The 11,966-nt window shown below is 52.8% G+C and overlaps 2 protein-coding genes across 2 annotated transcripts; both read left to right on the top strand.

The window, feature by feature from the left end:
• Positions 1-96: 96 nt before the first annotated feature.
• RPL35A (ribosomal protein L35a) lies at positions 97-2,569 on the top strand. Its single transcript, XM_048954651.1, has 5 exons — positions 97-185; positions 483-524; positions 1,060-1,212; positions 1,953-2,097; positions 2,511-2,569. Exons 2-5 carry the CDS (start codon positions 514-516, stop codon positions 2,532-2,534), a joined length of 333 nt encoding a protein of 110 aa, XP_048810608.1. The 5' UTR covers positions 97-185; positions 483-513; the 3' UTR covers positions 2,535-2,569.
• A 5,466-nt stretch (positions 2,570-8,035) lies between these two features.
• Positions 8,036-11,754, top strand: C9H2orf72 (chromosome 9 C2orf72 homolog). The gene is made up of 3 exons (XM_048954646.1): positions 8,036-8,564; positions 10,492-10,608; positions 11,230-11,754. The coding sequence occupies exons 1-3, from the start codon at positions 8,036-8,038 to the stop codon at positions 11,316-11,318; spliced, it is 735 nt and encodes a 244-aa protein (XP_048810603.1). The 3' UTR covers positions 11,319-11,754.
• Positions 11,755-11,966: the final 212 nt, after the last annotated feature.

Genomic DNA, 11,966 nt, shown 5'->3' with positions numbered 1-11,966 from the left:
GGGGACAGAGCGAGGGACGGCGAAGGACGGCGCGTTAGGGGCGCGCACACTGCCTGGCCAGCTCGTAGTTTTTGCGCTCGGGCGCTGCAGCGGGCAGCCCGCAGCCGGGGGCCTTGGAGGCGACATCCCGGCGGGCAGCGCACCGCTTCCTCCTTTCGCCGCCATCTTGGCCGGGCGCCGTGGGGGTGAGCGGGGCTCGGCGGCGGTGCGGGGTGCTGCCGGGGGGGTTGCGGCGGCAACGGGGCTCCCGGCGGCGGCGGGGCGACTGGGACGTTGCGGTTCGCGGTGTGGCGTTCGGGGAGCGGGTGGGATGGCGCCGATGTACGGCGGATGGAGGGAAGCGGGGGTGCCGTGCTGTGAGGAGGCGGAGCCGCCCCGCAGGAGCCGGCGGTACATCAGGGCTCGGCGCCGGGCTGCGGGCGGCCCGCGGGTGCGGCGGAGCGGCCGGTCGGGGCGGTCACGGTTCTGTGTGTCGTTTGTAGGCCTGCCGGGACTGCGCTGCAGGAGGACGCCATGAGCGGGAGGTGAGTGCCTGCCGTGCGCCTTGGCACGGCGAGACTGCAGCGCTGCGGTGATGCTGCAGGCGGTGAGCAGATGGCTGTGGCTGCTCTCCTTTCCCAGCACTGCGCTGCCCGCTGGGCACTCTGTGTATCTGGTACATCACTACGTTTGCGTTGCCCTCTTTGAAACCCCTGACTTCAACTGGCTGTAGCGGTCCGTCCCTGAAGGGAGCTTATAAGCAGGAGTGGGGACTGACTGACTTTTTACGTGGCCTAATAGCGATAGGACAAGGGGGGAAGTTTTAAACTGAAGGGAGATTTCTGTTAGATGTTAGTAGTAAATTCTTTACTTTGAAAGCAGTGAGGCCCTGGCAGTGCTGACCAGAGCCGTGGGTTCCCATCCCTGCAGGTGCCCAAGGTTGGATGGGCCCTGAGCAGCCTGAGCTGGTGGGGACAGCCAGCCCATGGCATGGGGTGGGCTGGGTGGGCTTTGATGTCCTTTCCATCAAAAGTCGATTGTTTTGAACTGAGTTAATTTGTGTGTTTTCCATGTCTTTAGGTTGTGGTGCAAGGCCACTTTTGCTGGCTACAAACGTGGCCTCCGAAACCAGCGGGAGCACACTGCCCTGCTGAAAATTGAAGGTGTTTATGCCCGCCAGGAGACAGAGTTCTACTTAGGCAAGAGATGTGCCTATGTATACAAAGCTAAAAAGTAAGTCAGCCTCTTACATCAGCTTTAGCAAATGCTGAGATGTGAGCAAGCGATTTATGTATCTTTTGATAGAATAAAGAAAAGAATTCAGCTCAGCTTACCAATAAAATGCAGTGTCACATAGAACAACTTCCTTAGCTTGTCTTAGTTTTAAAGTTGTTTGTTAGTTTTGAACTGGATGGTGTTTTTGTCCTTCATTCAGATCACGAATTAATGTGAAGTGTAATTTGTAACAGTGAATGATTATGTTGAAGGAGCAAATGGGATGAGAAAGAAGCTTTGCTTGAGGCTGGTGAAAACTGAAGGCAGGTTGATAGAGCAAATTGAAGTGAGATGAATTTGAGATGAGCACTGAGTTTTTGGGATCTTTAGTGGCAGAATATTTTGTCAGGCAAAAAGAAGGTTGTATACCAGCTCTTTTGTGTCTGTCACAGCTCTGTTGCTTCTGCTGTGCTAGCAGTGGTAGAGGCATTAAAAATAGTTGTTTGTTGCCTTCTGCTTAATTTTTCTTTGAGTGTAGTTGTTAAGAGATCAGACATGGAAGTGAAATTGCCTTAACTAAAATCGATCAGGCTGTTAGCATCACCACAGTCATTCTAGTGGTGGCGTGTGGCTTCTTGTAAGGTAGCTGCTGCCTGTTTCCATGCCTGTGGTGTGTCTGGAGAAATCTTACAGATAAAAGTAGTGCATTTCCTTAGGAATGAGACTTGAGTAAGTTTTACGTGTTTCTGTTTCCTCAGCAACACCGTAACCCCTGGTGGCAAACCCAACAGGACACGGGTGATCTGGGGGAAGGTAACCCGCGCCCATGGCAACAGCGGCATGGTCCGTGCCAAGTTCCGCTCCAACCTCCCTGCCAAGGCCATTGGACACAGGATCCGAGTGGTGAGTAGCTTTGGGAACGAGGGGTTCCTTGTCAGCCTTGGGGTGCGTTTTAATCTCATCTTGCACGTCTGCTTTTTGTACTCTGCCCCACTTCCTACCTACTGGCAAAGGGGCTGCGGCATCAACTTTCCCCCTTACTTCCCAGATGATTGCGTGAGCTGCATGGCAAAGTCCTAAAAGTAGGCATGGGAAGGCTCTTTGGGCAGGAGAGCTGACTGCAGGGTGGGAACTTGTATGCCATCAGATGCTTCTTCAAGTTGCTTGTTACGCTTTCTGTACCTTTTCTGCATAAATGGAAGTCGCTGTTAAAGTAATTGAAGAGATCCGTGATTCAAATTATAACTGCAAAACTTGTTAAATTGTACAGTCCAGTAACAGGAATTCTAATGTGATTCCGTTCTTGTGCTTTTCAGATGCTGTATCCATCCAGGATCTAAATTTTTATTGGAAATAAAATACAGAATGTGTTCCATTTTTGTACGTTCCTGTTTTTAATCCCCTCCACCTATATTGAAAGATCTTATTTTTCAGTGGCATAACACCACAACACACAGCACAGTGATGTAGTAGTGACTCTGAAGTGGCTCCTAAGCTGGAGATTTGACCAGTACTTGTTAAAGGCATCTGTTGAGCAGGTTACCTTTGAAAAGGTGAATAACTGACAGCCTTTATCCTGACCAGTCATTGCCTCCAACATAGCATCTGAATGTTTACAACCTTTGTAAACTGTTCACCCAGGGTTTCTATAGAAAATGAAATATTTCCTTGCCTCCTCAATAATTAAGGGAAGCTTATATTGGTGTTTCTCTTGAAACATCACTTTGCAGTGAATGCTGTTGGGGCAGCTGTCTGACATTGTTGTCATGCAGTTTCTCTGTGTGTGTTCATACTTGCTGGTTTTCTCGACAGCCCTACCACAGTAGTATTGGGATGGGAAGATTTCATACACTGAGATGCTGTTACTTTAATGAACTCCCAGAGGTTTGTTGAACAAAAAGGCAACAAAAGTGGATTTAAAGATTCTTAAAGTGCAAGTTTCTTGGTGCATAAAAAATACCGTATGACTTTAAGGGAAGCTTCAGACAGCTGCAGGTTGGCATGGCTGCTGCTGATGTCATAGTCTTAATTCACTCCCCAAAGGAGTCATCAGTAGCCTGAGTGGGTGGTCGTTGCTGAGGCAGGGAAGTGGTTGCCCTCACCTTCACTCAGGTACACTGATGTCTTCATTCCCCGTGTGAGATCCTGTGCCTGGGCTGGGACGCCTGAGCTGGGCCTTTGTTCTCCTGTGTTCCTGCAGTTCTCTCCTGTGGTGGGCTGGTGTTTCGTTCAGGACTGATCCTTTTTCTTCTGAAGGAGGTGGAACAGCTGTGTTCTGACTTAGTTAGAGTACATTATTGGATAAATACCTTTTTTAAGTGAAATTCAATAGTCAGTCAGGCTACTGATGCCTGGTGTACAAATTATTTCCTAGCTAAAACAACTGAATTTGCCTCCTTCAACAGCAAGAGGGCACTTCAGAGTGAAAAGCTGCAGCATTTACATGGATAAGCAGAGGGCAGTTTGCAGGGTACTTGGGTCAAGCAGGGCTTTATTTTTACAAGCACCGAGGAGTTGTACATGTGAGATTCAAAGAAGTGTGAGGTGGAATACACACCATTGTTTTCTATAGCATTTGTTTGTTCCTCACCAAATTGTGTTTGCACACAACTGAAAGAAGCAGGTGTAGCCTGTTGGAAGGCCTCTACTGCAAGTACCTTTGCTACAGCTCCTGAGCGAAAACCCCTTTCACTCCTTTCTTCAGCAGTGCAGCAAAAAAATAATTGCACAGGAAGAAGCTATGGGATCAGAGGAGCCCACCAGCTGCTCCCTTACAGACCAAACCAACTGTGAGTTCCTTAACCTACTGAACATGCTGGGGGTGAAGAACGGGGAGCTGCTGGTGATGGAGATGAAGGATGTCCACATGACAGCCCCCTCAGTGCTGATGGATTTTGCTCAGGACCTGTTCAGTGCAGGTGATGGGAGGACTGAACTGCAGCAGACGGAGGAAAAAGAGGAGGAGGAAGATGTTCAACCGCACCTGGTTTTTATGGTTTGGCAAGCCACCACTTTGAAGCAGCTGATGCAGTGGGATTATCTGGATGAGACCCTCTTTAACATAAGGAACTTGTTCCCATGCGTGCCAGCTGCGCTGGTGCTGGTGGTGATCCATTCAGGCTCCCAGGAGGAGCTGTCCCGAGCCGTGGAAGCACTCAGGAGGATGCAGTGTCTGTTGGATGGCGCTTTCCAGCAGCTTGTGGTGGAGGCAGCGGTCTACAAGGCAGACCAGCCTGATAGCATCATGGAGGTCAAGAGAGCTGCATGTAGAGCACTAAGAGAAGTCTTTAATTGCCAAGAAGGTATCCTGGGACATAGCTAAACAGGGGCAAGGGACAAGGACGGGCTTTCTGGGAACAGAACCACAAGCTTGGGCAGGAGTGAGGAGGGTCTGAGAAGCAAAAAGGGCCAACATAAGTTTGGAAAAGACCTCTAAGATCATCTAATCCAACCATCCTCCTACCACCAATATTACCCGTTAATCACATTCCTCAGTGCCTCATCTCCATGGCTCTTGAACACCTCCAGGGATGGTAACCACCATCTTGAGCAGCCTGTGCCAGCACACCACTGCTCTTTCAGAGTTTTTCCTGATATCTGACCTGTGCGATGCTTAGTGGCACTCAGTGACCAGGTTCAGGTGCAGGAGGGAAGACAAGCTGGAATTTAAAATGAGGGATTGAGTCCTGGTCTGGGAATGGAAGATGCGAGTCAGAGCCCATGTGCTGTTAACTTCCAAGTGTGACTGTGGTGGCTCTCACTGCCCCAAAACACATGGCTGTGGAGATGCTGCTCAGTGTGAGAACCTCCACCCCAACTCCATCGCTGGGGCTTCCCATGACTGCTCATAGCTGTACCACCAGCCTTGCGTTCTTCTCAGTGAGAAGCAGTAATTCTTTTGGGTGAGCTGTAGGGAAGGGCTGTTACCAGCGTGGTTCCTGCTGTGCTCCTATCCTGTGTTTCCTCCCCTAGATGTCAGCTCACCGAATCCCAGTTCTGCTTGTCCGGCTCAAATCAGCGCCCAGCAGTGGGTCGCTGTCCTCAGCCTGAGCTTGTGCCACGTGAGGTATCACAGATGAGTTGCAAACGAATTCCTGGAGACAGCAGGATTTGCAGGTTGGGTTTAATGCCGTTCACCCAGGTGTCTCTCTGTAGAACATTTCCTTCGTGGTGCTTTGCTTGTCTGCCAGTCCTGCACAAGAGTGATGCAGTGAACGATATCTCAGCTGCCAGAAGGGGACGCTGCTCCCTCAGCTTGATGCCAGCCTTGCTCCAAAGCCCTGAGGTCTTCCCAGCATCAGCTGGGCAGGCAATCCACCCTAGCAGAAATCACAATTTCTGCTTGCTTTCTTTGCTGCATGGTTCCCAGCAGCACAAAGCTCCTGACATTCCTCTGGGTTCTCTGCAGCCACAGGACAGTGGGTGAGCAAAGTTTGCTTCTGGCTCTGACTTACTGGCTGCAAACAAGATAAAGGTCCCTCTCCTGCCGTGGTGCTGTTTGCCATCAGCGCGTTGGTCTTTCCCAAGCTACTCCTGCATGCCAGAGTAGACGAAGGGTCAAGGACAAGCTGTCTGAGCAGTTGGATGTGTGCAGACATTCCCACCTGCCTTGCTGGAAGGGCTGGGGATGGGCTCACACCAGAGTCCATCAGGAATGGGGGGTCTTGGGTGGGGGGCACTGTGGGAGCAGTGGATGATTTTGGTCTCTATCAGCAGTGAGCCCAATAAAAGCTGAGCTCACTTCTTGCCCTCTCTTTCTGGGCAGGGCAAGGCACTGTGGTTAGCTGTTTTTTTTTTTCCTGTTAGGGCTTCATAAGGATAACCTTTATTTTTACTTTTTTTTTCCCAGGTCTTGTATCCACCTAAAATCTTATCTGTTATGGAGAGAATTATTAAAGCCTTGTCTTTATTTGATTTCTCTGTGTGCATCTCTGAGCTGTAAAGCGCCGAGCACCAGGTGCCATACAAACTCATGCAGAGCAGGGGGGATTTGCAGGGATTTTCCCTGAGGGAAAGGATCCTCCGGGGGAAATTTTGAGTGTGGATTCTTTCCGTGGTGATGTGGTGCATCGTGCCTACGTGCCAGGACAAAGTGCGAGCACACCTTGTGTGCCAGGAAGGCACCCTGCCAGCTGCCCAACTGCAGGCTCTCTGGGGCTCCCAGGCAGCCGTGCAGGCACTGTCTGACATCTCTCACAGGTTCTGTGGCTTTCCATTGCAGTAAGGGGAGGTGGGCTTGGAGAACCGAGAGGAAGAGTTTGAAGAGCTGCACTGAGGACTGTCAAAAATTGGTACAAAAGTCCTTTCTTGCGTTCTCTCACTTTAGATGAGAGGTGAATCATGGTGAATCATCTCCTAAGGGGCCGGATCCCATGGGTTTTTAGTCTTGCTCAGAGCTCACAGCACTGTGTTTCTGCACCAAGCACCCTGTCTTCCTCTTTTTGCAGTCCAAAATGAACTGATCTTTGCTCTTAGCAGGGCACGGGCACATGCAAGAAGTACAATTGCCCTCATTTAGAGCAAGCTGTTGATTTGCTGCCAGCACATCCATCGGGTTGCAGTGTGAAGGCAAAGGGTGGAGCAGCAGGACCTGTATGTACATCCAGGTCTGCGTTCAGGTGCCTGCTGCACTCCAACATCATTCTGTGGGCACTGCACACACTGCTGAGCTGACGCTGCCTCTGCCTCGCTGTGCTGTATCTCTTTAAGCAACACAGAGGAAGATAAAAGTGTGTTTGCTCTTAGGTCCCTCCTCTGTTAATGAGTAAGGAAGTGTAAACGAGGTTGTTTGGGTATTGTGGGTGATGTTCACCTCTCCAAGCAGCCCTTGCTGGCAGCAGTATGTGTGTACCCAAAATTAACAATACAACTGCAGTGGCCGTGATAAACAGCTCCATCCATTCCCAAATATTAGTTTTTGGATGAGCTTACCAGCAGTTTAAACATCAGAGAAACGGGAAGCAGACCTCATTCTGGGCATGGGATGCAGAAAAGCCCCCTCACTGAGCAAGATTCCTGTAAACGCAAAATCTGGCTGACCTTAAGGCCGCAGCTGGCTGGTGTCACCTGCTGCAGCTGGGTGGTGTCAGGCTGGAGCCCTGGTGTGCAGACAGCTGCTCTTGGGGTTACAGCTGTACAGGAGCGTGGGCTCCTCTGCCAACAGACCCTGATCTTTGGAAGAGGACCCTAACCTTGTTTATCTCCTCTGACTTGATTACCAGCACTAGTCAATGAGTAAGGTCCTTTTATTAAGAGCCAGAGAGGCTGCCTGAAACCCCCGCCCTGACTGTCTGACCCCACAGTGCCGGTGTGGGGATGTGTTTGCTGAGCCTGTTGTAACTGGGACACGCGTTCTCCTGGCTTAAAGCTATTGGCACACAGTGACCTTCCCAGGCTGCCCTTCCTGATACCCATGGTCAGGCTGGATGGGGCTCTGAGCACCTGATGGAGCTGTAGGTGTCCCTGTTCACTGCAGGGAGTTGGACCAGATGGCCTTTAAGAGGCCCTTTCAACTCCAATACGTCTACGTTGTCCCCTAGAGGATGTCTGCAAGGGCAATGCTGCTGTCGGCACCTTTCAGCTGTTCACATCCTGCCGTATTCTTGCAACAAGACATTAAATGTATGGGGAATGTCGTGCGTAGCAGAGTAAACGTTTACCATTGCTGCTGGGACTTCCCTCTTCACCTGACAGCCGTGCCAGGGCCGGGCAAAGCCCGTGTCCACCGGTACCGGAACCGGGAGATGCTCTGGGCTCGGGGCGGGAACCGGGGCCGGTGGGGGCGGTGCCGGGGGCGGTGCGGAGCTCCGCTCAGGGAACGCGGCGGCGGCGGCAGCGGGGGATGGAGGCGGCGGAGCTGCGGGAGCTGCGGGCGTTGGTGGAGCGGGCGGGCGGGCGGCGGGCGGTGCTGCTGGTGGCCGAGGTGGTGGCGGACGGCGCTCCGGCGGCGGCCACGTTGGCGTCGTTCGCCCGGGAGCTGCTGGGCGACGAGGCTCCTCCGGGGCAGGGGGTGGAGCCGGGATGCCCGTCCCGGTCCCGATGCCGGCGGCGGGAGCTGGGGGCCCGGCTGCTGCTGGTGCTGTGCCGCGGAGGAACGGCGCGGGGCCGCGGGAGCCGTGCGCGGCTGCGGGAGGTGGTGCGGGACGTGCGGGGCCGTTTGCCTCGGGGGCCGCCGCCCGCCGTCGTCGGCGTTCTTCTGCCCGGTGGGGACGGGGAGGACGCGGCGGTGCTGGACGCGACGCTGCGGCGGCACTTCCCGGCGGCGGGCACCGTGCAGGCGGCGCGTTACAGCCCCGGGAGTCCCGCAGCGCTGCGGGAATGCCGCACCGCCGCCTGCCGAGCTCTGCGGGCCGCCCTGCAGCACCCCGCAGGTACCGAGGGTTTGGGGAAATCGGACGGGGGAGGGATGGAGGGTGGCACGAATGGGGCACGCATTGATCTCCCTGATCCGGCCCGCTGCCTCACTTCTGCAGGATTTGCCAGGGAGATCTGCCCCTCCCCAGGGACTTCCTGCTGTCCCCAGTGGGATCCGTTTCATGCAGTGGGATCTGAGCCTTCCCAACAGGCTCTGCCTCTTCCCCGTGGGTCTCCTCCTGGGGAGGATGGGCCATGGGTTGGGAAGCAGGGATGTGGCAGGCAACGGCTGTGGCGTGGTGCTTAGGATGCACATTCAGGTGCTGATGGATGGGCATTCTGGGGCTTGGGGTGCAGCCCTGGCCGCAGAGGGCAGGCAGGTTCTGCAGGAGGAAGATGCTGGCATTGGCTTCACGCAAGTCAGAACAATAACAAGTGAGCACTTGGTTCTAAAACCACAAGCTGTTGGCAGCCAGGTGAGCAGCATAAGGATGGTAGGGTGAGAGCCTGAGGAACAGCATTTGATGCACAGAGAAGGGTGAGTGGTGTTTACCTGCAAGCACAGGATGCAGCCCCAAGAATCAGGTGCTTCTTCCCATTGGCTCAATCCAGAATCTTGGATCTGAGCCTTCAAGGGCTTTGAGACCACCAGGACCCACTGCATTTTCCTGCAAGGGTGTGAGGCTGCATTCTACCCACTCTTTGTGCCAATGCATGCATGGTCTTCTTTCCAGCTTCCTTCCTGCAGCCTTTCGCTTTCCTCACATACTTCCTGCAAGAATTTCTTCTGGCAGTGTCCCCCAGTTCTGGGCACAGCAGCTGCAGGAGCAGGGAAGCATCACTTTTTTTTTCCCACCTTTGTGATTTGCTGGCATTTGCCTCAGTGCATGAATCTTTGGGATTATCTGTGGATTTATCTTTCACGCCGGTGTGGGTGTGGAGTGCAGTGGAGAAAGAGGAGCGGAAAGCCAGAGCGGTGCTGTGCAGGCAGCCCACTGGCTTTACAAGCACTGTGGGTAGGAGGACTCAGCATTGCTCACCAGGACTCTGCTGGTGCTCTGAGTCATAGAAGCATCCCATGAACTGTATTGGTAATGAGGATGCTCCTCAGCTTCAGGGTTCAACCTGATGCAAGATCAGCTTCTTTCCGTGCCCCTGTGAGCCGTGTGCTCCAAAATGCCTATGTGACCCTTCTGTGCCCACCTAAGAGCTGGGGATCTCTCTAGCAGTGCCAGCCCATAGGACAGCATGAGCTTCTCTGGAGCCCAGGCTCCTTCATCCCATGGCTCTTCCCAAGGAGAATAAGATTTTTAGTGGAACGTGCAGGAGGAATGCATGCGAGATGGGCCTGGGGTTTGGAGCAGCTTGCAAAGCAGGTTTGAGGAATGTTACCAAAAAACAACCCTTAGCTGGGGCTGAGCTTGTCATGTTTGCCTTCTGGCCTTTGCAAAGGATTTGTGCCAGGCTGCTCCCCGCTGCGTCCTCAAGGACTGCGATCAGGGGATGTGTTGGTGGCTGGAAGTCTGGGGCTGTCAGACAGCAGGAAATGCTGCTACTGTGAGCCCTTTGGTGTTGCAATAAGACGAAGGACACTGAAGTGGTTTATCATTTGCCACTGGGAAACAAGATCTCCTAGGAGGTGAAAGGCCAAGTGGCATTTAGATGGGGATGCTGAGCCGTTGCAGACTATAAAATAAGCTGCTGCAGTGTTTTGCTATAGCAGCATGAAAGTTTGCAATAACTTGCTGCTACCTCTGTTGTCCTTTAGATGAATTTCCAGGGCAATGGGGAGCTTTCAGGCCACTATGAGGGTTTGCAGGAGCTATTCCATGCTTTCCCAGGGTGGTGGGTTTAGCTGTTGGAGTTGGTGTGGTGGGAGTTAGGCTGGTGGGAACTGGGGAAGCAGTGCCTCTGATGTTCTGAATGCTTCTGTGCTTTATCCAGAGGAGGGGAAAGAGAGGGAAAGGTGGAGGATGCCTGCCCTCCTGCAGTGCATCTCTTGGAGCCGGAGGAGCCAGAGAAAAGGCCACGTGTCAAAAGCTGCCAACAATGTCCATGAAGGTATGCCCAGCTGCCTTGCACACATGCTGATTGCTGGAGGCTCCTCACCAACTCCTTGGCTGTCCATATGCCCACACCTCTTGTTGGTGGCCTCCTGACACTGTTTCCTGCTCCAGATATCACTTCCTGGCCCAGGTTTGGCCAGAACCCGAAGACAGACAGTGTTCACCTAAATAAAAGCATGCTGGGCCCAGTGCCTGGGAGCACTGCTGGGCAGTGACACAACTGTGCATCCACACAGTGAGTTGGAAGCATCACCCCAATCCTACATGCTGCATTCTGCAGGAAGCGCATTCCTAAACCACTGACAAGAGTGGGAGGGCGGTCAGCTTCAGGCTCCAGTTCAAAGCAGGCAGTGAAGCCTCAGACCTGTGCAGCTCATTTGGAGGCTGCTGAAACCACAGGACTCTGTGGGGCCACTGCTCTTTTGCTGCATTTTAAGGGGATGTTGAGTTTGTAAAGCAAAAGGAGAATCCATTACAAAAAAAATCACCTGTGCTTAGGTGGTATCTACCATTCACTTTGTCTCCATGCTTTATGTCTGTAGCGCTTTAAGCTGCAGTTTACATGAGGAAGGGTTTCCCACTCCACTGTCCCCTGACCTCTCTCTGCTCTTTGCAGACAACTTGCAGGACCCCCAAGAGGTGGCTCTGACCAGTCTGTCTCCCAATGGAAACTATGAAGATGCTGCTGGAGGTGTGGGCACCTAAAGCTGTGGGCACCTGATGTGATCCCTGTCCCGGTTCTGCCTGGCTGGTGTGGAGCAGTAGAAGGAGCAGCTGTGCCCACTCACCCTCAGAGAGCCCACAGATTTCACCAAGGTCTTCTGTGGCTGCCAACAGCCTCTGAGCTCCATGACAAAGCCACCCCCTGCCTATGGGGCTGTGCTGGTGGACACTGGGCTTTGGATGAGCCCTTTAGGAGTGTATCCTCCATCCTGGGCAAGGTGACGTGGGGACTTCAGCTTCCATCTGCCCAAACAAAGGGAAATGAACAAAGCTCCCCACTGAGATTGCTAGAGATGGCCTCCCAGGCACATGGATTCTTCTGCCTTATTTTTCTGCTTTATTCTTTATTCTGAAGCTGCTGACCTCTCTTTGATCTGGGAAAAAAAAAAAAAAAAAAAAAAAAAAAAAAAAAAGACAATTAATGCAGTGGCATGGAGATTGCAATGGGACTAAGTATGAAGTCTTTTATCTACCAGCCAGTTGAAAAGCTTGGAAACATCTGAATAACATGAAGAAATACAGCTCTGGACAGCAAGTATAACACAAAAGATATTCCTGGCATCTGGAGCAGAGGGTGGTTCTGAGAGCAGGATGTGTCCGTCTGTCCCATCGTGGAGCTCGCAGACTGAC

The sequence above is a fragment of the Lagopus muta genome, chromosome 9, assembly GCF_023343835.1.
Source record: "Lagopus muta isolate bLagMut1 chromosome 9, bLagMut1 primary, whole genome shotgun sequence".
In the NCBI taxonomy this organism is placed as follows: domain Eukaryota; kingdom Metazoa; phylum Chordata; class Aves; order Galliformes; family Phasianidae; genus Lagopus; species Lagopus muta.
Note: the sequence above shows the minus strand (reverse complement) of the source record. Positions and strands in the feature narration are given on the sequence as shown.

Coding starts and splice junctions, on each gene's coding strand:
- RPL35A (XM_048954651.1), top strand. Junction 1,213..1,952: donor TATGTATACAAAGCTAAAAA/GTAAGTCAGCCT, acceptor CTGTTTCCTCAG/CAACACCGTAACCCCTGGTG. Junction 2,098..2,510: donor TTGGACACAGGATCCGAGTG/GTGAGTAGCTTT, acceptor TGTGCTTTTCAG/ATGCTGTATCCATCCAGGAT.
- C9H2orf72 (XM_048954646.1), top strand. CDS start 8,036: ATGGAGGCGGCGGAGCTGCGGGAGCTGCGGGCGTTGGTGGAGCGGGCG. Junction 8,565..10,491: donor CGCCCTGCAGCACCCCGCAG/GTACCGAGGGTT, acceptor TGCTTTATCCAG/AGGAGGGGAAAGAGAGGGAA. Junction 10,609..11,229: donor TGCCAACAATGTCCATGAAG/GTATGCCCAGCT, acceptor TGCTCTTTGCAG/ACAACTTGCAGGACCCCCAA.